General features: G+C 44.3%; 2 protein-coding genes across 2 annotated transcripts; one reads left to right on the plus strand and one right to left on the minus strand.

Annotated features, from left to right (window-relative positions):
- Positions 1–277: 277 nt before the first annotated feature.
- Positions 278–19,766, minus strand: atp13a1 (ATPase 13A1). The gene is made up of 25 exons (XM_021624487.2): positions 19,011–19,766; positions 18,678–18,767; positions 18,081–18,344; positions 17,595–17,750; positions 16,324–16,393; positions 12,710–12,816; positions 11,291–11,420; positions 10,951–11,006; positions 10,688–10,814; positions 9,959–10,096; positions 9,674–9,794; positions 9,195–9,352; positions 8,874–9,049; positions 8,561–8,671; positions 7,286–7,411; positions 6,960–7,068; positions 6,396–6,589; positions 5,491–5,587; positions 5,060–5,250; positions 4,859–4,973; positions 4,440–4,636; positions 3,585–3,727; positions 3,293–3,404; positions 2,928–3,071; positions 278–1,658 (listed from the first exon to the last, which is right to left on the minus strand). Exons 1-25 carry the CDS (start codon positions 19,359–19,361, stop codon positions 1,548–1,550), a joined length of 3,594 nt encoding a protein of 1,197 aa, XP_021480162.1. The 5' UTR covers positions 19,362–19,766; the 3' UTR covers positions 278–1,547.
- A 2,553-nt stretch (positions 19,767–22,319) lies between these two features.
- Positions 22,320–25,104, plus strand: LOC110538930 (coiled-coil-helix-coiled-coil-helix domain-containing protein 5; the record flags this gene model as incomplete). Its single annotated transcript, XM_021625901.2, has 3 exons — positions 22,320–22,510; positions 23,079–23,230; positions 23,630–25,104. Coding segments are annotated over 3 exons (372 nt in total), but the record flags the coding sequence as incomplete, so codon positions are not given.
- Positions 25,105–25,315: the final 211 nt, after the last annotated feature.

The raw sequence follows: 25,315 nt of genomic DNA on the forward strand, positions 1-25,315 counted from the left end.
GTGGACATTCCCGCAGTCACCATGCCAATTGCATGCTCCTTCAAAACTTGAGACATCTGTGGCATTGTGTTATGTGACAGAATTGCACATTTTAGTGGCTTTTTCTTGCCCCCAGCACAAGGTGCACCTGTGTAATGAGCATACTGTTTAATGAGCTTCTTGATATGCCACACCTTTCAGGTGGATGGATTATTTTAGCAAAGAAGAAAAGCTCAATAACAGGGATGTAAACAAATTTGTGCACAACATTTTAGAGAAATAAGCTTTTTGTGCGTATGGAACATTTCTGGGATCTTTTATTTCGGCTCATGAAACATGTGATCAACACTTGACGTTTATATTTTTGTTCAGTATATAGGTCTATGGATGTCCCGTACCAGTCATTATGATATCATCCCACCTCTGTTACCAGTGTAGTAATCTCAGCTACTAGACTATAATCTGTTACAATAGATTGCCAGTGTAACAAGCCAGGGTGCACCAGACATTAACATTTTAGTCCTTTAGCAGACGCTCTTATCCAGAGCGACTTACAGTAGTGAGCACATACATTTTCATACTGGTCCCTTATGGGAATCAAACCCACAACCCTGGCATTACAAGTGCCATGCTCAACCAAGTGAGGCACACGGGACTTAATTAAAGTCCTCTCAAACAAAAACATCAAGAAAAAGGATCTGAAGACTATTTTTGTGCCCTCTCAACTTGACTTCCAGTTACAATGTATGCAGCTCACTCATCACCTTAAAAATATATGTTCAACCCCTATGTAGGTATAGTAGGCAGTGCACTGCATAGGTAAATGGAACATGACAAAGTAGCACTTGACAAAAAAAGCACCACTTGTATTTGTTGGTCTTTTGGAAGTCTGTAAGAGTTTTATCTTTTTACAAAATGAAGAAGAGAAAACAAAATGGGAAAAAAAATCAAACACTTCGCAATTCTCTTGGAGAACGCCCTGTTGTGTGTGTGTGCACGTTTCACATGGGCTGGCACACAATCTCTAACGCCACACAATACTGCTGTCTTCTTGGCCTTCAGTGAGAAAAGGGAGGGATGGAGAGAAGGAACGGGAAGGCAAGAGAAGGGGGAGTCTAACTAGACCTGGGTTCCAACAGTATTTATTTTCTTTCAAATACTTTAGCTGCACTTGTTTCAACTTGCCTGGCGCAACGGAACAGTCCCAAAAGTGCAAACCCTGCTTATCTGGAGCTCCTGGCAGGATCAACCAAAACACCCAAAGTATTCAAAAGGAAGAAAATACCATTTGAGCCCAAGTTTGTCTCTAGCATAAAATAAATGTAATTTTAAATACATTAGTGAATAGGGGGAACAGAGGGACAGAGCAGAGATGGGGTAACATTTAGGGGTGTGGTGCAGCAGTACTGCACGTCTGCCTGACATGCCTAGTCCATCTCCTCAGCTGTCTTGTGCGTCACATCAGCCTTCAATCTTTTCCTCCCTCCACAAGTCTCCTCAATCCTTTCCCTTTACAGTTTGGTTGCCGAGGGCAGCGGGTTGCTCGGGGCAGCTGTTGGCACGGCAATTCAGGAAGGCAGCCTCAGGGTTCCTTTGCCCAGAAGGAACTGCAGAACGCGGTCAACCAGCAGGGCAGCGACAAAGTCAACCACCAGGACCTGGGCGATGACTAGCTTGAACTGCAGGGCAGAAAACACATAAGAGGTTATAATAATTTATACGTCCTTTTGCGCTGGTTTCCCAGACACAGATTAAGCCTAGTCCTGGACTTAAATGGAGAACTTCAAAACATTTTATTATAAACTTAGTTAATTCATTATAAAGATTCATACATGCTTATAACAAGTTATAAAGCAATACATCAAAACAATCACACAAAATGTGTGTGAAAGTACAGATGTTGGATCTTGATTTGACCAGTTTCATTGCAGGAGGAAAATAATCCTGCAGGAGAAGTTGAATGTTTGAAGCAATATGTAAGAATCGCCGCCAGGGGGCAGCTGGAAGCGGTGTTTCTATACAATGCAATAGCGTACCTACAATGTACCTTGGACTGCAAGGCCACTGTGTGCCAGTTCAAGTAGGCTACAGCGCGTCTCGTGTGTATTCTTATGTGGATTCTAAAACATTGACATATTTGTAGGGTGTATATGTATTTTTCGTTAGGGATAATCATTTCATTTTTTAATCAATTGTTTTATTATATGTTCAAGGCAAGAAATAGGCAGAACCAATTATTGGTCGCCTCAGTGCCTGTGTGGTCCAGCGTCTACAGCCACTGACCCCGGGACATATATACCAGAGTTGGCATTGGTTCAAATCCATCCCACTTCTCTATGACCACCCCCCGAATCTTTCCAACACTGTTCTCTCGCTTCAATAAAAGCAAAACAAATACAAAAGGCGTGGGATTGTCCCACCTTTAAGAAATAATAAATCATTGGACAAATAACAATTAGATTGTGAGCACAAGTCCAACATAAAAATGATTATAAGTAATACAAGGTATGCTAAATTGACTCATAGAACATGCACCGACCTAGCAAGCAACAATAGACTGGGAAACAAACAGTAGCCTATTATGGGTTTTCACACCTTTCAATATGTGACAATGAATAGGCTAACGGGTAGCCGACAGAACATGGACAAATATAGCCCCACTGGTCTGAAAAACTTAACCGCCCCCTCAACCGCCCCTGAACAGGCAGTTAACCCACTGTTCCCCAGTAGGCCGTCATTGAAAATAAGAATTTGTTCTTAACTGACTCGCCTGGTTAAATAAAGCTAAAAAAGAAAAAAGAAAAGGAGAAATAGAGAACAGCGGCTTTTCAGTGAACATAACTACTATAAATCACAAGGCTCATTTGAATTCCCTAATGAGCAGTACATTTTACCGGGACAAAAGAGTGATCAGATTAAGGCCCGACATCTGTATAATATATGCTGACCTCTGTTGGTATATCTACAAGAGCAAACTGCTCGTTGAATTCAGGCGAGGACCCTGAGAGAAGACCCACGATGGCCAGACCTGACAGGGCAATACTCCACAGCAGCGGTTTGTTCTCTCTCAGAGACTCCATGAAAGGATGACCCTAGAAAAACACACAGTATTAGTGGAATACACGTGTATTATTCAATGATGGCTAGGATAAGTACTGAAGAGTCTATTCATTGTATAGAAAATGGGCCACATTTTCAATTAGGTATCCCTTATGTGGGCTTAATGTTTAATATTTTATATGCAAAGAAAGGCCTTATAAAGGGATCATGAAGGCTTCATTAAACCCAAGATATGGAGGAGGAAGAGCAGTACCTTGTAGTTAATGGCAAAGGTAGCCATCTGCATGGCCATAGACATTATGTACACAGTGCTGTTGATGAGACTGGGCTCAAACTCTTTGTACAGGTCCGCAAACCTCTCCGCCCTAAAAGGTAAAAGGACAACAGACAGAAGATTAAGAGAGGGGATACTTGGACAGGTTGGAAACAAGACCATGTCAATTATTGTAAGGTGAACATGTACGGTTAGTACTGGGTGGGAGCAAATACAGTATCAACAAGTCTGTAGGTATCTATAGTGTGTGTGTGTGTGTGTGTGTGTGTACCTTGGAGGACTTCTGCTCTGTGCTCCTTTGTACAGGTATACCAGACTACAGAAGTGAACAGCAAACTGCAGCAGCACTGTCAGAACAGTGTACAGGTTGAAGATGTTAGGTAAGGGCCGCTCTTTAGACAGAGTCTTCAGGGGCTGGACAGGACAAGAGAAATTAGGATGAACACTTAAAAAGGGAGCTTTCACATATCCCCTGTATGATCCATTTCCTGGAGCGTTTGGTGCCCTGAGCCGCACTATAAAAGCATGTGTGACACACAAATTAATCCCGGCTAAAACGTATCCTGGACTTGCGTTTGTCGCGGGTCCAAGTTGCAGGACCAGAGTATCAGGAGTTGCGTGGAATGTTTTGCCTGTTGTAAACTAGCTAGCTTGCTAACGTCATGTAGAATGTGCGTCTTGCTAATCGCACTCTGAAAACGGTTATTTTCAGGTCTGGTGAAAGCAAAACTGATGTTGTAGAATTCTCACAAACACTCCAGGAAAACGGACCAGGGCACCAAATTTAATGTGAAAACCCCCTAAGTTGAGTTAAAGCTTAACTTGAAACTAAGGCTACATAATAATATGGATTCCTAACAATCACAACTAGAGTACATGCATGTCATACATGTAGTAAGCACACACAGGTTCTTTCTTAATACTCTTTCCACAATTTCTAATGTCCTTTTCTCCTAAAAAAATGTCTGCGGGAACTGAGGAGAGGATTCAAGGAAAAGTAACGCTTCCCTCTGATGTTTTGAAGAAGCAGGGAAGGAGGCAGGAAGGAGAGGACACAAGGAACTGAAGGAGGAAAAACTATCAAGGGATAGCACTACTGTGTTTTTACCGCCATGTGACCTCTCACCTTTGACCTGGAGATGAAGAGGAAGCAGCCGGCCAATAGCAGGCCCTGTAGGGTGGCCTGGAAGTCACTGAACTTGACCCCCTCCAGGTAAAGAACAGACTGGCTGTAGGCCAGCACCAGGGCGTTCAGCGCCAAGATCTTAAACATCTGTAGTGTGGTCACCAGCGTACAGCGGCCCTGCTTTATCACGTGGCAGACTGGGGAGGAGAGATGATGAGGAGATGATAATCATGTAGTGAGAGAGAGAGAGAGAGAGAGACAGTGAGAGAAACAGTGAGAGCGAGAGAGACAGTGAGTGAGAGAGAGAGAGACAGTGAGTGAGTGAGTGAGATAAAGAAAGCGAGCAAGCGTTTGTGTTCATTTGTGTTTGTATACAGTACGGGTGTAAAAAATGTGTTGATTATGTGTGTGTTCCTCACTGCACTGTATGGAGGACAATTTGGAGGTGAAGGGGGCAGCAATGGAGGCATCTCCCAGTTTCACTACTTGTATCTGATCTTCTTCCAGCTCCCTTAAGACTTGACTAATCCTCTCCTACAACAGAATAAACACCAAATGGTTAACAACACGCACGCACGTACACACACCACTCCCTCCCTACACACACACACACACCCCACCTTCTGCGCGGCTAGCTGCTCCTCTCTCTGGGCCATGACCCTCTGCCTGGCTGCCCTGGAGGTCAGTTTGACCCCTGAGCTGGTGACCGGAGGTAGGGAGGGTCTGGAGTCGGCTGCTGGGGTCTCCTTCTCTCTGCCCCTCTTCCTCCTCTCAGGCATACGCTCTGGGGCGTTCGCCAACAGAGCCACACCTGATGGGGGGAAAGGTGGAGGGAAGGTTGAGAAGGTAGGGGGAGAGAGGGAGAGCGAGAGAGAGAATGGACACTTAATGATTCCCATATAGTGACATTGTTTATGATAAGAGGATGGCATACATTCGCCTGCTGAGACAATAAAGGTTGAATTGAAGGTGTCATGGACTAAGACAGGTGTGCGCGTTAACGTTGCTGAATATTGTGCACAGCTTTGAGTGACATGTCGAGTGACCTCACCGATATGGGCGTGTTTGAGTGCTCCGACGTCATTGGTCCCGTCTCCGCACATCAATGTTGTATAGCCCAATCCTTTAAGACTAGTGATTACAAACTCCTGGAACACAATAACAATACACACAGTTAGCACAAAACGACACAGCACAAAACTAGCCTCAAAATGTACCAGCAGTTCTTGAGTGTGTTGGTTGTACACCGAGTGTACAAAACACGAAGAACATCTGCCTAATATTGAGTTGGACTCAGAAAAGCTTCAATTCGTCAGGGAATGGACTCGAAAGCGTTCCACTGGGATGCTGGCCCCTGTTGACTCCAATGCTTCCCAAAGTTGTGTCAAGTTGGCTGGATGTCCTTTGGGCGGTGGACCATTCTTGATACACACAGGAAACTGTTGAGCGTGAAAAACCCAGCAGCATTGCAGTTCTTGACACAAACCAGTGTGTCTGGCACCTACTACCATACCCTGTTCCAATGCACTTCAATCTTTTGTCTTGCCCATTCACCTTCTGAATGGCACACATACGCAATCCATGTCTCAATTTTCCCAAGACTTAAAAATCCTTCTTTAACCTGTCTGCTCCCCTTCCTCTAAACTGATTGTAGTGAATTTAACAAGTGACATCAATAAGGGATCATAGGTGTCACCTGGATTCACCTGGTCAGTCTATGTCATTGAAAGAGCAGGTGTTCATCATGTTTTGTACAATCAGAGTAAATGTAGCCTATTTTTAGTTATCTAATAAATTAATTAATTCATTACAACAACCAAGACAGAATTGACCATAGCGCACTACTTTTGACCAGGGCCCATAGTGCACTACTTTTGTCAAAAGTAGTGCACTAGAAAAAGAATAGGGTGCCATTTCTGACACTGCTAACGTCTACGAGGAGGCAAGAAGACTGACCTTCTGTTTAGGGCTGACCCGTGCGAACACCTGGACATGGGGCAGGAGGGCATGGAGCAACCGCGTGTCACTGGTCAGTCTGGTTAGCCCCTCCCCCGTCACACACAGATCATACTGATCGACCAGCGAGGGGACAGACGGCGGGGGCAGCGGAACACACACGCTGCCGTCTATAGACTCCCACTGCCACTCACCTGGAAGGAACAACGCCACAAGTGACCGTATTATGGAGCATTCTTAAAACAACGACATACTACACCCGGATTAAATACATATTATGTCAAATAGTCTCAAGTACTTAAGGTGCGCTTGATTTGGTTTGCATTTTATTCCATTGCACTGGGGCAAATTAGTCTGTAGATTAGTCTAGTACAGAGCCCTCCAACCATGTTCGTGGAGAGCTACCGTCCTGTCTGTTTTCGCTCCAACCCCAGTTGTAACTAACCGGATTCAGCTTATCAACCAGCTAATTATTAGAATCAGGTGCACTAGATTAGGGTTGGAGGAAAAACCTACAGGGCGGTTTTCGGTTTAAGCATAAATGGGCTCTTCGTGTGCCCCTACCCTGGTTGGGTCTGGCCTGCAGTACGAGCGTGTGTTCCTTCTGGATGAAGTGGAGCTCTCTGGCCACATGGCACGCTGTCAGAGGGTTGTCACCTGTTATCATCACCACCTGAAGGAGAGATGGAGGAGAGGAGGGTTATGTGTGTGTGTGTGTGTGGTGTGTACGCGCATTACGGAGTAAGTGCGTGCATGGATGTGCCTGATATTACTGTGATAATTGTAATCTGAACCAAATCTTTATCAGTATCGGTGTGTGGCTTTTCCTGCTAATGAGTCTGTGCGAATGTGTGTGAGCATGCGTGTGTATTCCGAGACCGCCTCCTCACGTGATGCGACGCCTCCTGGATCTCTTTGATGACAGCCTTGCTGTCGGTCTTCAGGGGACACGAGACGACCATGAAGCCGGCAAACTGCAGGTCACACTCCAGAGCATCACGAGTCACCTCCCGCACCTGTACAGACCGCCACAAGGCACCCAGTCACACAAACACCCAACCCCTGCTGTACAAAAGAGAGCCACTCTCATCTAGCCACTTGGCTGAGGTTCACGAAAGCCCTGTAGCTAACGTGGTACTTTATTTATCTCGAAGACCCAGAAGTACCTCACCCTCTCTCTCGGCTGTGCAGCTTGGTTGTTGAGAGTATTGAAATAGCGTGCCACGTTAACTACGAGGCTTTCGGGAAACTCATCCCCTCACACAGAGCAGGACACGACAGATAGGTGAGTTAGACAGGACAAGTAGGTGAGTTAGACAGGACAAGTAGATAATGGATCCAGAGCATCTGGCACCGCCTATCAAACCACGCTCAAAGTCGCTCAGGTCACTGGTTTTGCCAATTCTAACGTTCAATCAAACAGTAACTAATGCCTCGATGCCCATCTGCTTGCTTTATATAACGGCCCATTTTCATGAACCGGGTGGTGTACCTGATAAACGTTTATTTGATTTAAAAATGATATTACTAACAACAACATATTTAACACATTTTGACCAAGTGATCCATGGAATAAGTATTGCGTGTGTAATACAGTACAATGTAATATTATTCATCTACAATGTATGTTCTTAACCCTGGGCAACATGGGCCTGGGAGGCTCACAGAGATACTGGTATCCAAAGTACTCCACCAACTATCTTTTTCTCAACTCAATATTTATTTTAATCCCCCAAAATGTTTTTTTTTTTTTTTTCTTAAGTGCATTGTCATTTAAGCTTTAAAACAGCAAAGTTCTCTCTCTGCCCCATGGAAAAATGCGCTGCCCCATGGAAAAATGTGTCGAGTTGCAGAATATTAGTGTTAAAGCTGCAACAACAACAATTATCTCTGCCACATGACAAAATGTGCAGAACTGCAGGAAATGTTCTCTCCGATGCCAAGAGTATGTCAATATGTCTTCCGGGGCCCAAGACTTGATTCGTCCAGCCATGCACTGCCAAAGTCATAGTAAAACTCATTGTATGCTAGTTTTTTTTTTTTATCTCACGAGTTGTGATCTGATTATGAGGGGGTCCCTGATGAATTTGCTATCACAAAAGGGCTGCAAAAAGTTTGAGAAAGATAGGACAGGTAGGTGAGTTGGACAGGACAGGTAGAGTTACCTGTTGGTGGCTGAGGTGTCCTATCTCTCTGTAGCCCAAGGCCAGAACCCTGGCCCCTTCTCGGGACATCTCCCTGTGCACCTGGTCATAGCTGTCTGGGCACTCTGAGAACTACAGAAACAAACAAATGGCTAGAACAACGGTAATGACTGCAGCAATGGCGTATTCACTCAACACTGAGACTGTGTACTTGTACGTGAAGTGTGGTACAGTAGACATGTATTATAGTAGACATGTAATTACATTGACCATAAAGACATATTCAACTATACATTCAAATGTCAGTGGTTCTATTTCATTCTATGATATTAACCATGTCCCTGAGTGTCTCTGGAGCTCCTTTGACAGTGGAGACATAGCAGAGGTCAGCGGAGCCCAGTTTCTCATAGGAGGCGAGGACGGACATCCTCTTCAGAGCACTGGCAAAGTGGAACCGCTGGTGGATCTTCAGGCCTGGGGTCTTTATACCACGGGCAAACACCTTTTCATCTACACCACACAGAGGGACAGAAGGGTAGATATGATGTAAACACAGAGACACACACACACTTTCTCTACTGGTGTACAAAGAGGAGATCCTGAGGTACACGGGCCCACACACACACACACACGGGCGCACACACACACACACAACCTTTAGTGAGGGTCCAGTCAGCAGCAGTGAGCATGGCCTTCTCCAGAGGGTCGCCTACCAGCTGTCCATCGTCAAGGGTAACCAGTGAGTGACAGGTAGCAATCACCCGATGCGTTTCTACTGGGATCTCTGACACGGGAGTCACTTCTTTCCCTTCTCTGGAGGAGTTTAGAAAATGTTTACAAACAAATGTAAAAATGTACTTCATATTCTTCCAAAGATTTTAATATGATTAAATAAACACTCAAAACATGTGTGTTGCTCTTTACGTGTCACTCCTCAATATGACAAGATTCACAGTATGACACCAGCGCATAAGGGCATTGGTAGACACTTTACTTAACCCAGACCGCTACGATGCATTACGATGCCGTTAGGAAGCCTTTAAAAATGTTTTAATATTATCAGGTCCAGTCAATCTTTGTAAAAAATTGCAACAAAGAAATGTATCATACTGAAAAATGTAAAAGCGAGTGTACCTGAGGCCAGCGACCCCCCGCACCACCAGATGGTCGCTGGTCAAGGTGCCCGTCTTGTCGAAGCAGCACACCTCCACCTTGCCTGCAAACGGGATCCTGAAGGGCTCAGTGCAGAACACATCTATGAAAGGGAGAAGAAATAAAGGGGTGAGTCAAATAGCAGAACAGCGAGGAGGACTAACATCATTAAGTACTAGAAACATTACTATTCCACTTTCAGAACCACTTTCACAACACATACCACCGCATACCACCCCAACCCCAACACACAATCTGTTGACTCACAGAGCTTGGCCAGAGCGATGAGGGATGTGTTGACTGCCAGAGACAATTCTATGGGAAGCTCAGGTGGAACCACAGAGGTCAGGATGAGAGTACACTCCAGGAACAACTTATACCGGTTCCTGCTAGGGTCCTTAGTTCCTGCAGGGGAGAGAACACACAGAGACAGTTACACACCTATAAGTAGTAGTTACTCACACAGAGAAAGCTATGCAGTATGTTCATTTATAAAATGTTTGCACACATGCCTGTAAGTTGCTTTGGATAAAAGCATCTGCTAAATGTCATACATTGTTATTATTAGTAATAATATATACAGTTATACTGCATTAGGTCAGGAAAAACCTGCTGCTCTCTCCTGACATCAGGGCCTATTTCGACAACTTGTTTTCTTCCGTTTTATAAAGGAGGAATTTGTGTTTAAGTCGTGTGTTTTTTATTTTTATGAATAGGGTCCTTTGGCAAGACTGTCAAAATGTTCATACATGTCTTAGGGAGTAAAAAAAAAAAACATCACCTTAAATTCTGTCTTGGCTAAGATATAAACAAACTGTATAATGGAGAAATGTTCTAAGTAGGACCAACTGTACTTCTGCCTCTGCATTGCTTGTTCCATGTGGTTTTAAGACTGGGTATCTGTGAAGAACTTTGGGACAACCGCTGACGTAAAAAGTGCTTTATAAAATCCATTTGATTGATTGATTGAATTGCGTTGTTCACTGGATTACTCACCTTCCACCCACACATATCCAGCAGCAGCGATGGCGAACACCAGGAGGAAGAGGATGAAGATGAATGTTTCCAAGTTGTTGGCTGTCACCCTCTTCACTCCAAACAAGATGGTCCTCAGCAGTTTACCCTGTAGACAGGCGTGGTCAACAACACCATGGGTTGTATTCATTAGTGAACGCCGTAGCAAAACATGTTGCAACAGAAAATGAAAACAAGCGGTTCTTATTGGACAAGTTCGGTAGTCAAGAGCAGCAGCCCCTCACCTGAGAGGTATAGAATCCGGTTCTCAACACATAAGCCACACAGCCATTGTCCACAGCTGCAGAAAAATGTAAAAGAAGAAAAACAAACTATTACGATTTGCTCTAAGTAAGACAAGATAGATACAATCACAGAGGGCAGATTCAATCCATCTATTCTGAGGACGTAGGAGATGACAAAATGTATCTAAAATTTAGATTTTTTTTATATTGATAAGAGATAACAACATTTAGATTGAAAGCGCAATACAATTACAATTGTTAATCTCAAAGTGAAAAAAGAGCTGGACATTTCTGCCTTACGACAAGTGAATAATACACGGCATAGTAGGTAGGAACTGACGTTTGAGTCCTACAGTGGCACGGAGCGGGGGGCTGTGCTGCACCACCTTGGTCCCACCAGAGATTATGTGGAGGCGGGCGTCACCCTGAAGGTCCAGTACCCTCTCTGGGTCCAGATCCTCCACTGGCTCCTAAACACACAACATGGGGGAACTTCAAGTTAAAACATTCCTTTTAAGGATTAATGGAGCCTATGATTTCTAAGCATAGGATGTTGATAAAATGGATTTGTGAAGCACCTATGATATTCTACGCTTCTCTTTGTGAATGATCTATAGTAACATTCCCATTGTGTTGACAATCTACAGTGATCATCATTGAGATGTTTCTACAACTTAGTTTGAGTCAATTGATAGGACATGATTTGGAAAAGCACACACACCTGTCTATATAAAAGGTCCCACGGTTGACAGTGCATGTCAGAGCAAAAACCAAGCCATGTTGTCGAAGGAATTGTCCGTAGACATCAGAGACAGGATTGTGTCGAGGCACCGATTTGGAGAAGGGTACCAAAACATTTCTGCAGCATTGAAGGTCCCCAAGAACACAGTGGCCTCCATCATTCTTAAATGGAAGAAGTTTGGAACCACAAATACTCATCCTATAGCTGGCCGCCCGGCCAAACTGAGCAATCAGGGTAGAATGGCCTTGGTCAGGGAGGTGACCAAGAACTCCAGAGATCCTCTATGGAGATGGGAGAAACTGAAACGTCACGTCTGAAGGAAACCTGGCACCATCCCTACGGTGAAGCATGGTGGTGGCAGCATCATGCTGTGGGGATGTTTTTCAGCGGCAGGGACTGGGAGACTAGTCAGGATCGAGGGAAAGATGAACGGAGCAAAGTACAGAGAGATCCTTGATGAAAACCTGCTCCAGAGCGCTCAGGACCTCAGACTGGGGTGAAGGTTCACCTTCCAACAGGACAGCGATTCTATACACACTGCCAAGTCAACGCAGGAGTGGCTTCGGGACAAGTCTCTGGATATCATTGAGTGGCTCAGCAAGAGCCCGGACTTGAACCCAATCAAACATCTCTGGAGAGACGTGAAAATAGCTGTGCAGCAACGCTCCCCATTCATCCTGACAGAGCTTGAGAGGATCCGCAGAGAAGAATGGGAGAAAATCCCCAAATACAGGTGTGCCAAGCTTGTAGTATTTTCTTGGGTAGTATCATTCCCAAGAAGACTCGATGCTGTAGTAGTTGCCAAAAGGTGCTTCAACAAAGTACTGAGTAAAGGGTCTGAATACTTATGTAAATGGGATATTCAATTTTAGAATGAGGCTGTAACGCAACAAAATTTGGAAAAGATCAAGTGGTCTGAATACTTTCCGAAGGCACTGTATATTGTCCAGATAAACTGCATTATTTTGCATGGATGTTATCTAGTCTAGTATAGCACAAGCTTCCCGTCTGTCTGACCTTCATCTGAGGAACGGACTCTCCCGTCAGCATGGCCTCGTCCACGATGCAGCGCCCTCTCAGCAGCAGCACGTCACATGGAACCAAGTTCTCCTGGGGCGAGCGGCCTGGGGGGGGGGGGAGAGAAAGACATATATACTGTGCCAAACCAACGTTAGAATGCTGTTCAGCACCATAGAATTCTCGAAGCTCATCACTAAGCTAAGGTCCCTGGACTACACCTGCCTCTGCAACTGGATCCTGCACTTCCTGACGGGCCGCCCACAGGTGGTGAGGGTAAGCGACAACACATCTGCCACGCTGACCCTCAACATGGGGGCCCCTCAGGGGTGCATGCTTAGTCCCCTCATGTACTGCCTGTTCACCCATTAAGTTTGCCAACGACACGAAGGGTGGTATGCTTGATCACCGACGATGATGAAACAGACTACAGGGAGGTTAGAGACCTGGTAGTGTGGTGCCAGGACAACAATCTCTCAGTAAATGTCAGTAAGACAAAAGGAGTGGACTACAGGAAACGGAGGGCCAAGCATGCCCCCATTCACATCGATGAGGCTGTAGTAGAGCGTGTCGAGAGTTCCTCTCTGTCCACATCACTAAGGATCTATCATGGTCCAAACACACCAACACAGTCGTGAAGAGGGCACGACAATGCCTCAGAAGGCTGAAAAGATTTGGCATGGGCCCTCAGATCCTCAAAAAGTTATACAGCTGCACGATCGAGAGCATCTTGACTGGCTGCATCACTTCTTGGTATGGCAACTGCTTGGCATCAGACTGCAAGGCGCAACAGAGGGTAGTGCGTATGTCCCAATACATCACTGGGGCCAAGCTCCCTGCCACCCAGGACCTCTAAACCAGGCATTGTCAGAGGAAAGACCATAACATTGTCAAAGACTTAGGCCATAGACTGTTCTCTCTAAATGTCAGGAATTGTGAAAAACTGAGTTTAAATGTATTTGGCTAAGGTGTATGTAAACTTCCGACTTCAACTCTGTCTGTCTGTCTGTCTGTCTGTCTGTCTGTCTGTCTGTCTGTCTGTCTGTCTGTCTGTCTGTCTGTCTGTCTGTCTGTCTTATATGAACCAATGGGTGAGTAAACTTTAAGCTTTACTAACCATCCATGACTTTTACTAGGTTTATGTAGAACCTAACACCACATAATGACAAAGCGAAAACAGGTTGACATTTTTGCAAATGTATATAAAAAAAATAATTTTTAATTTAATTTAAATTTAAAAAAATACCTTATTTACATAAGTATTCAGACTCTTTGCTATGAGACTCAAAATTGAGTTCAGGTGTATTCTGTTTCCATTGATCACCCTTGAGATGTTTCTAAAACTTGTGGTAAATTCAATTGATTGGATATGATTTGGAAAGGCACACACCTTTTTATACAAGGTCCCACAGTTGACAGTGCATGGCAGAGCAAAAACCAAGTCATGAGGTCAAAGGAATTGTCCGTAGAACTCCATGACAGGAAGGGTACCAAAACATTGAAGGTCCCCAAGAACACAGTGGCCTCCATCATTCTTTAATGGAAGAAGTTTGGAACCACCAAAACTCTTCCCAGAGTTGGCCGCCCAGCCAAACTGAGAAACAGGGAGAGAAGGGCCTTGGTCAGGGAGGTGACCAAGAACCCAATGGTCACTCTAAAGAGCTCCAGAATTCCTCTGTGGAGATGGGAGAACCTTCCAGAAGGACAACCATCTCTGCCGCACTCCACAAATCCGGCCTTTATGGTAGAGTGGCCAGACGGAAGCCACTCCTCAGTAAAGGGCACATGACAGCCCGCTTGGAGTTTGCCAAAAGGCAACTAAAGGGCTCTCAGACCATGATAAACAATATTCTCTGGTCTGAACTCTTTGGCCTGAATGCCAAGCATCACATCTGAAGGGAACATGACACCATCCCTACAGAGAAGCATGGTGGTGGCAGCATCATGCTGTGGGGATGTTTTTCAGCGGCAGGGACTGGGAAACTAGTCAGGATTGAGGGAAAGATGAACGGAGCAAAGTACAGAGAGATCCTTGATGAAAACCTGCTCCAGAACACACAGTACCTCAGACTGGGGTGAAGGTTCACTTTCCAACAGGACAATGACCTGAATCACACAGCCAAAACAAAGCAGAAATGGCTTCAGGACAAGTCACTGAAAGTCCTTGAGTGGCCCAGCCAAAGCCTGGACCTGTACCCGATCGAACAGCTCTAGAGACCTGAAAATAGCTGTACAGCGACACTCCCCATCCATCCTGACAGAGCTTGAGAGGATCTGCAGAGAAGAATGGGAGAAACTCCCCTAATACAAGTGTGCCAAGCTTATAGCGTCATACCCAAGAAGACTTGAGGCTGTAATCGCGGCCAAAGGTGCTTCAACAAAGTATTGAGTAAAAGGTCTGAATACTTATGTAAATGTGATTTCAGTTGTCTTTTTTTTTTAAATAAATTAGCAAACAATTATTTTTTTTTAAACAGTTTTTGCTTTGTCATTATGGAGTATTGTGTGTAGATTGATTAGGGGGGGAAACGATTTTATCCATTTTAGAATAAATCTGTAACGTAACAAAATATAGAAAAAGTCAAGGGGTTTGAATACTTTCCGAATGCACTGTAGATGTACAGTACATAGTTACCTCAATTACCTAGTAACCCTGCACATCGACTTGGTACTGATACTCCCTGTATATATACATTTTATTTTCTACTCCGTAGCCATGTTATTTTTTAAAATGATTTTGATTCGTTATTCACTGTGTATTTCTTCCTCTTATCACTATTTATATTTTACCATTTTGTATCTTATCTTTAACTCTGCATTGTTGGGGCCTCCCGGGTGGCATAGCGGTCTAAGGTAACGCATTGTTGTGTTTGAGGCATCACTACAGACCAGGGTTCGATCACAGGCTGTGTCACAGCCGGCCGTGACCGGGAGACCCATGAGGCTGCGCATGAGCTGGCTTCGGTTGCCAGCTGGATGGTGTTTCCTCAGACAAATTGGTGCTCCTGGCTTCCAGGTTAAACAAGCAGTGTGTAAAGAAGCAGAGTGGCTTGGCAGGGCCGTGTTTTTGGAGAACGCATGGCGCTCGACCTTCGCCTCTCCCAAGTCCGTGGGGGAGTTGCAGCGATGGGACACGACTACTACCAATTGGAAATCACAAAATTGGGGAGAAAAAGAATAATATATATATATGTTTTTATCTGCATTGTTGGAAATGGACCTGTAAGTAAGAATTTGATTCTTAGTCGACACCTGTTGTCTACGACGCATGTGAAAAATAAAACTTCATTTGATTTTGACTGGCTGTGGACAGAGGAAATATGGAACTAAATTCTCCTGGGGTGAGCATCCTGGGGGGAAGACAAAGATATACGCACACTGTGTCAAACTGGCTGGGGCTCTATCTCAATCTCTTCACGATTCCTCGCATCTCTTCTCCTCAACAGTATTCGAGGACAAAGTCCAAGGTCCCTCCCCTTATTCTCCAATGTATTTTAAAAAGGAGGCGAGGATATAAGATGTGTGAAATTGAGGAAAGATGATTTGAGAAAGTGCCTGGTTCTAGATGAAGAAAATACTCCTGAACGGGAAGGGTTAACAGACAGGAACCTTACCTATTGAGACAATGTCCCCGGGGACTAGTTCATCACTGGACACAGGCCTCCACTTCCTGTTGCGGTAAACCTGTTGTGAAACATGGGCACAAACGTGTAAATATCAGGGGCCTGTTCAGTAGGGAGAAAGCTTTTATGACACTGAGTAAAACAGGGAGGTACTAGCTACACGTGTTCAAGAATAAGAACACACAAAGATTTTCAGTTTCAAAACATTTTACAGTGTTCCCTACTGAACACAACACGGACAGATCTATATAAATCCAGATCAAATCGATCATTTGGTTAATGCAGCATTTCCAATACTAGGGGTCACAAAACTCCGACAGGGGTGGAAAGGTAGCCTGGCGGGTTAGGAGCGTGGGGCCAGTAACCGAAAGGTTGCTGGATCGAAACCCAGAGCTGACAAGGTAAAAATCTGTCGTTCCGCCCCTGAACAAGGCAGTTAACTCACTGTTTCCCGGGCGCCAATGATGTGGATGTCGATTAAGGCAGCCCCGCGCACCTCTTGGATTCAGAGGGGTTGGGTTAAATGCGGAAGACACATTTCAGTTTAATGCTTTCAGTTGTACAACTGACTAGGTATCTCCCTTTCTATTTACACCAATTGTAGCTCTAACTTTGGAACGACATAAGCTATACGCTATTTATTATGACCCTATTCCTGCCAGCTAAGACTCTCAGGAACAAGGATGTGTCTTCTGTTTCCCTCTACCACGCACACAAGAATAATTCGTTAGAATCGAGTAGACAGAACCAGGCACCAAATCAGACTGGGGGGAAAAGAATATCATAATTGAAAGCATTGGTGTTGTTCTTTTCGACACAGAAGATCATACACAATTATTAGCCGATGATTTTCTGAACTTCCCAATAACTTTCTGATGCATTTCAGTCACTTCAAACCATACTTCCTTCTGATTGAAGAACTGCCATACTGATTTGCCATGGACACAAATAAAAAAGTTAAGATTGGCTGTTGATTACATTACCATTTTTTTTTTTTATTTTACACATGGTGGGGTTGCAAAAAAATGTTTGATAATCAAATTGGGCCATAGACCCCCCAAAAAATTGGGAACCCCTGGGTAAATGAGCCTGATGCTAGTATATAGTGGGAGTCAGGGCCTTCATTCTACAACTACAATAACAAGGCTCTGGTGACAATTTGATGATCTGCACTTGAGCAAGAAGAGCATGCGCCTTTGCTTGTATCGTATCAGCAAATATCAAAACGACATGATCATTTGGATAAAGAAACAGTAGTTCACCTGGATCATGTAGGGTTTGTTCCCCATGCGTCGTATCTCAGACATGTTCCTCATCTGCTGTTGTACCAGAGAGGCTTCGAAGGCCACCAGCATGAAGAGAGTGAACACACTGTAGTACCAGTACTCATCCAGACACCACAGACCCACACAGAACACCTGAGGAGGGGGGGAGAGAGAGTATCCATCTGTACAAATGTTGAGCCAAGCGGTACTGTGCTGGCCTGGTTGATGCATCGGCCATCCACCATAGTTGCTAGAACGGTAGTGGAGAGGACCACGTGAAAAGAAAATATCAGAGCTAGTGCAGTATGTTTCAGGTCAGCAAGATAGTATAAAAAGGGTATTAACTATTGAGTCAATTCTATCCCCACATGCCCTTAAAGAGATCAATATAGAAAAGGGAAGAAAGAGACTAGAGAGGGATTCTGCTACGTGTCACATTACTACCTGACAAAACAACATGCAAATACGCATGCGCACACACACCTGGAAGACAAAGAAGGGAGCAGTGGCTCTCTCCCTGAAGAGCTCCAGGAAGTCCGGCACCACCATCTCAGCGCGGTTGGTCCCATAGCGCTTCTCGGCGGCATGCAGGTCTGTCTCCTCCTGGTAGCCTCGCCAGGCCTGGAAGAAGCCCATTGGCTGTCGGACGGGGAACGACACGGGGAGGAAACACTTCCTCTCCTTACTGTCGAAGATGTAGCAGATCTTCTGGAACTCAAAGGAAAGGATTCCCTCGCCGTTCTCATCCTGAAGAGAGTGCGATAGAGAGTGAGTACATTAATTAAAAACACACACACAAAAAAATATGCCATCCAAAAAGCAGTGTAACTGACTAGCATAGAGATGTTAAGAGAGGACCATTCTGACACCATGCATTTCCCACAAGTTGTAACCAAGTTGTGCAAAATGTTTTGCTATGGTGTGCCGTGCTGTATATGACTCAGGTATACACCTGAGTCATGTACAGCACGGCACACCGTAGCAAAACATTTTGCAACAGTTACAAATGTTTTCTCCCCATTGAACACAACCATTGTTTAAGTAAACAAGGTGTGAGACAGGGGAACAAGGCAAACTTACCCGGTCTCTCTGCAGTGGTACCAGCTCAGCAGAACCATTGTTGGGGGTGGGTATAACCTTAGCCAGGGTGGCCTTGTGTGGGTCTGGCTCCTGTTAATACACATCGATTCACAGCATGTGAGCAATTCATATACTTTGACAGACACAGCCATATAATCAGGTCCAAACTTTCTGAACAAGAAACACAAATATATTACACATCATTTGAAAATGTCCTTGTGTAGAGCATAAAATAATGCTGAGTAGAGTGATCAAAAGTTCAATTGGGCAGTGTTGGTTAACAATCTCCAACACCTAATTCCAAAACAACCGCAGACGATCCATCCACTTTACCTTTGCGCAGGTGAGCAAACAGTGCGCGTGCACGGACCAATAACCGGAGAGCGCTGTGAGGACGTGAGCGATCCCGATGGCGGCGAGAGCTAGTAGGCCTGCTTCTGGGTACTCGGAAGTACCGTATACTACGAGCCACAAGTACAACCAGCCAGGGTACAGCACGGCTAAAAAAGGTAGAACCGTGCCGTGGAATAGCCGGGGCCTGCGCCGGTACATTGACACCGAGCTAACGTTCTCGTCGTCAGTCTCGGCGCTGTCATGCTGGCTATGGTTGGTCATAGAGGGGGCCATTTGCAGGTCCCCCGATCCCCGATTCCCGTCCCCCACAACCACATCCCCCTGTTTCATATTCCCCTGTTTCGTAGCCCCGTTAATTTTCGTCCCTCTCTCTCCGGGCCCTCTCTTTCCTCCACCTCCCCTAGTTATTATTGTCTCTGGTAAGGCAGTTCAATCTAGTTGTTTTAGTCCGGTGTCAGGTCCAGTTTTCTGTATCGGCTCGTTCTCACACAGCTGCTTCCGCGTACGCAACCACGTAAGGACACGTATTGTCCTTTTTGCTGTCGTGTGGTTACTTCCTGTCGAGAGAGATGCCGATTTGATCACATTTGTTTGACATCAAATATCCTAAATCAAGTGCATCTTAAAAGGAACATTTTCAAAGCAATGGTTAACAACATAAAGGCTAAATTATCACAGAGCATTCGGTTGTTTCTCCTTTAAGAAATCGTGGCTATTGTCTTCGAGCTATCAAAATCTGTGATTGACAACAACCCAGGACCAATGGGAAAGAACAATGTCAGTATGCAAGTGGTTTCGACCAATCGAAATAGAGGAGGGTGTATGCGGTAGACATTCTGTGTATGGCTGTGAACACGTGTTTTATAACCTTGATTCTCACTTTACTTTCTTTCTAAACAAGCCGTAAATCTACCTCCATCGCAAACATGTGTCTTCAACGTTATGCATTTGATTCCATTTCATAGCTATCTATTTTAGTAAAAAATTCTACGTTATAAACTGTACTCATTCACAACAATAAAATACAGTTGTGACTGCACCAGTATCTGTGTAAGAGACCTCCAAAGTCCAGAGATGGCTCAGATTCAAGCTCAAACTATATAATGTCAAAATACGTTCGTTGATCACCAAATATGGAGTTTCGCAAAGCAAATCTTCATTTACTCCCGGTATGTACTCCAAAAATGTCTAAATAAAAATTGACAAGTAACTGAACAAATACCTCTTCCACATGGCCATGGCTAGAAGGGATTTATCAAACTTTCGTCAAATTATCGTCAGATCTGACTTTTCATAACAGGTTAGGAAAGAGGATCCAATTGGAGATTTCAATATTATATTTATTATTGCTCCCATCTGTCATAGGCACTTATGTTACTTTTTTACAAAAGCTTTAAAACTGGTAACAAATATGTTGAAAGAAGTTAAACCAATGGATAAACCAACGGACCAGTTCAGCTACAATAAACTTCTCGGTAATGTTAAAGATTTTTGTTGTAATTGCTATAACTGTCATATGTTGTTGTTTATCTACCTTAGTTGAATGCATTGACTGTAAATCGCTCTGTATAAGAGCATCTGCTGAATGACCAAATTGTAAATGTCAAAAGTACTTGCAGAGCATGCTGGGTATTATCATAATGAGCTCCGCCCTCAAGTGCATATTTGGTCGATGCGGACCGGATCCAAATTTGAACGAATCAAAGATGTTTAGGCTACGTTTCCCAAGTTTGAACATCACAGTACAGTACTGTACAGTATGGTACAGTACGTTACAGTAGAGTAACGTACCATACTGTACGAGTTTTGTTGAATCGAGTAAAATAGAGCAGAGGTTTTCCAACTGGGGTCTGCAGCGGTACTGCAGGAGGTCCACATAAATCACTGGGGAAGTAGATAAAGGGCTTCATTGCCAAAACTCGAACTGTCCTTTTAATATGGAGGAAATTACAGTAATTGGAGCTAATTACAGGATTCTTCTGTATAGAACATTTTTAAGCAGGCGGTCTAAGAAGTGGTAATTTTCGGGATGAAAAAACGGTTTTAGTGTCATCTTAAACGACAAACCCCAGATACAAAGCATGCAGAAAAAATATTGAAATATATATATATATATATATATATATATATATATATATATATATTTAATACTTTCTTTGAAAACTAACAATAAAATAAAAGCTAGACACTCAGGTGGAATCTAAAAAAGACAGGCATTCAGGGAACATGCCCATAGATGTTTTTATAATGATTGAGCAGAGGAACACAGCATTAGCAATGGCATAGAATTGCAGAAAATCTGCTTTACAACAGCAACATTTTCTCTACGCCGCCAAGATACCTTTCTAGCTAATAGACTATGTTACAGTTTACACTTCCTCTTCCAATGAACTGTGGGGAGGTCAAAATAATGAAACTGTCTACCAAATCGATTCATTTTAAAATGTACGGTACAGTATAGTAGTTTAATTCAGTAGACCAGATTACAGTTCAGTAGAGTTTAAGTCAGTAAAATCGAGTACAGTTTAGTTCAGTACATTAGAGTATAGTAGGGTACAATACAGTACTCTATACTTTACTTTTCTGTACTGTATGCTACTTTTCTTTACTGTACTGTAATGTACTTTACTGTACTGTCCAAACTTGTGAAACATAGACGTCTATAATTGGTTCCGATTTGGTCCATGATTGGGCAAAATATAGGCCGGCCCGGACGTCTGTGGACGTTCAGGTCAAGGCTGGTCCAGACCGGACCAAATCTGAACCAAACATAGGTGTCTAAATCAAGGCCGGTCCAGACCGGACCAAATCTGAACCAAACATAGGTGTCTAAATCAAGGCCGGTCCAGACCGGACCAAATCTGAACCAAACATAGGTGTCTAAATCAAGGCCGGTCCGGACAGGACCAAATCTGAACCAAACATAGGTGTCTAAATCAAGGCCGGTCCGGACTGGACCAAATCTGAACCAAACATAGGTGTTTAAATCAAGGCCGGTCCAGACCGGACCAAATCTGAACCAAACATAGGTGTCTAAATCAAGGCCGGTCCAGACCGGACCAAATCTGAACCAAACATAGGTGTTTAAATCAAGGCCGGTCCAGACCGGACCAAATCTGAACCAAACATAGGTGTTTAAATCAAGGCCGGTCCGGACTGCGCCATAAAAAGAAAGAAACAAAGACGTCCAAAAGACTTTGCCATCGGTAAATGCTTAGCGATCAATTTGTTTTTCTGACATTCTGTCCACAGAAGAGGACACACAGTCCATGACTGGACTTCACTGTAATTGTCTATGCATATCTCAGAAACTGTTCTGCATGTCCGTCATCCTCCAGGCAGGTTGCCATGGATATCACCACCAAGTGTTGCCATAAGGAGATGGAAAGCTATGGGCAGTGTGTGGCCTCCCACCCATCAACATGGCAACAGCACTGTCAAGACCTGAAGATGAAGGTGGCACAGTGTACCTCTTCACAGTACGCTGTTGTCTCTGAGAATATCAGTTGTGCATGTAGCCTAAAATCCATAACCTGTTTAGCTAACTTTCAACTCCTTGTACTCCGTGTCATTGCGTTGCATGATAAGGAGTGGAATGATAGCAGCAACAGACTGGTAGTACCCAGGCTATATCTGACGGGCCTTGATGGTCATATGTAAACCCATTACAGAGCAGAGTGGGCACCCTCTCTGAGTCTGGTTCCTCTCTAGGTTTACTCCTATTTTGACAGTTGGAAATGGGGGGGGGGGGGGGGGGGGGGGTAAGAAGGGTGGACATGGGGAATGAACTGTGGGGAACAGTATATGTGACTAGGCGGGAGCGTTAACACTAGACCACAGGCTTTCTCCTAGGCCTAGACCCTATTCCTTCCACTGTGCTGCTGCTTGTTCTTCGAGGGTCTAGGTTGGGTTACTGTAAAGAACTGTTGGTGTGAAAATAATTCAGATGCAAGAAGTCAAACCCGTGAGTACTGTACAGTGCTGATGTTGTGAAGTGTAGGATTGTGTTTGTTTTCTTCAATATTTTATTGATCAATGTTTCTGCAGCCCTGTGATCCAGAAGATCCGGACAGACTGTTCAAAAGAGTTCACAGAGTTTGAGCACTGCTTACGAGAGAACCAGAACTCACCTACCTCCTGTTCAGTACACGTAGCGCGCTTCCTCGGCTGTGCAGAGACAGTGGACCTTGCCGGAGTGCGTGAGTGTTCACTGATTGTAGATCAGTCTTCGGCTCGTTCACCACAGCCCTCAATTCTTTGTGATTATACCAACTTTTGACTGGTTCCCCTTGGCCTTGAGAGAGTGCTTTATATCAGTGTCTTTCCTCTTCGTCTTCAAGTACCCCCAAAAGTAAACACTAAAGAAATATCTTATTACGTGGTGTAAACTGGGTCTTCCTGTCCTTAGTATTCATACCTGTCCAGTGTCCGAACTCCGTACTGTATTTGTTTTACCATTTTGATCATCTCGGGTAAACCCAGAACTAAAATATTGCGCAATTTTGTCATTTATGTTTACGTAACCTGTTTCTGAGAGATTACCTTTTTGAATATTTGGTGTAGTAGCTGAAGTGAATATACTGTATCTCCTCTTTCAGCAGTGAACCCGGTTCCTCGGCCCTCTTAGGACCCAGCAGTGACCATCATCCATCCCTCTCAGATATCTCCTTCCTGCAACACTGACACCGGACTGCTCTATCTATCATGGATAAATCAATGCCCATGTCATTTTGATAACTTCCTGACTTGGTACATGGATAAAGTGGACTCTTGTCCATGGCTACTTTAGGATTTGTCAAAATAACTCAAACTCCTAGACATTTACAATTTCTGGGACTGATTTCTGCCCGAGACTGTGAAGAATCAAGACTGGTTATTTATTGAAGATCTGTCATAACTCATCAATGCTACAGCTCTCTGAAATACAATGGGAATCAGAGGAGTCGTTTTCCCCGTATGTGAAAAGAATCACTCAGTGCGACTGACTATGCAGCAGGTTTTAGTGTGCAATACATATTTACAACACTGTGGTAACCTCAGGTAGCAGCCTAAATGGTTTTCTTTGCCTCTCAAATGTATATTGAGAATGAATGTGTAAAACAGTGTTAGCTTTGTAACCTCAATCCGCAACATATCTGTGTACAACTGCGTGATATATAAGTATCCCTTGTTTGCGGTGTGGTTGTCTCTTGTAGATGTTATTTTGGGTGAATTTTATCATGAAACTCCTATATTTCAGTCCTATTACTCATCCAGTTTGGATACATGCTGTCTGGTGTTATGGTGCTACACAAGGGTGCCCCTCGCTCCCTCCCACTCTCCTTTTCTTCAGGTTGGAGTGAGTCATGGTAGAATACTCAACTGTGGAATGTATATCTCTCCCACACATCTCTCCTTGGCTACACACTCGCTGAGGGAAAGGAGGGAGCGCAGGAAGGAGGGGAAGGGGCCTGGAGAGTTAGAATTTGAAGGAGCTGAGGAAAGGTGGAAGGAAGGAGAAGTAGAGGGGATGAAGGAGGAGGCTATCCGCTGGCGGAAGGAACAGAGCCCAGGAAGGTTGGATGAGAAGGAGGGGGCTGTGGAGTTATAATCTGTGTGACCACAGAGACAGTCAAGAGGGAGGATGTTGAGTTATGTACCCTTTGACTACTAACCAGAACAGGCCCCCTTTTCTGCTTCACTTATTAAAGGCTGAGGGAGACGCAATCAAGTGGAGAGATTCTTCCTTGGAAATGTCAGTCTTCAAAAAATTGGACACAAACAACGTGCAGAGGCTGAATGTACAAAACATTAAGAACACATTCCAAATATTGAGTTGAGTCAGGGCATGGACTGTACAAGGTGTTGAAAGAGTTCTACAGAAATGCTGACTCGTGTTGACTCCAATGCTTCCCACAGTTTTGTCAAGTTGGCTGGATGACCTTTGGGTGGTGGACCATTGTTGATACACACAGGAAACTTGAGCATGAAAAACCCAACAGTGTTGCACAAACCGGCACGCCTGGCACCGACTACCATACCCCGATCAAAGGCACTTAAATCTTTTGTCTTGCCCATTCACCCTCTGAATGGCACACACATACGCAATCCATGTCTCAAGACTTAAACATCCTCCTTCAACCCGTCTCCTCCCCTTCATCTACATTTTAACGATTTAACGAGTGACATCAATCAGGGATCATAGGTTTCACCTGGATTCACCCGGGCAGTCTGTGTCATAGAAAGAGCAGGTGCTCCTCATGTTTTGTACACTCAGTGTAGAAGGAGAAGCCTTGCATCATCCG

The sequence above is a fragment of the Oncorhynchus mykiss genome, chromosome 12 (genome assembly GCF_013265735.2).
Source record: "Oncorhynchus mykiss isolate Arlee chromosome 12, USDA_OmykA_1.1, whole genome shotgun sequence".
Lineage (NCBI taxonomy): Eukaryota > Metazoa > Chordata > Actinopteri > Salmoniformes > Salmonidae > Oncorhynchus > Oncorhynchus mykiss.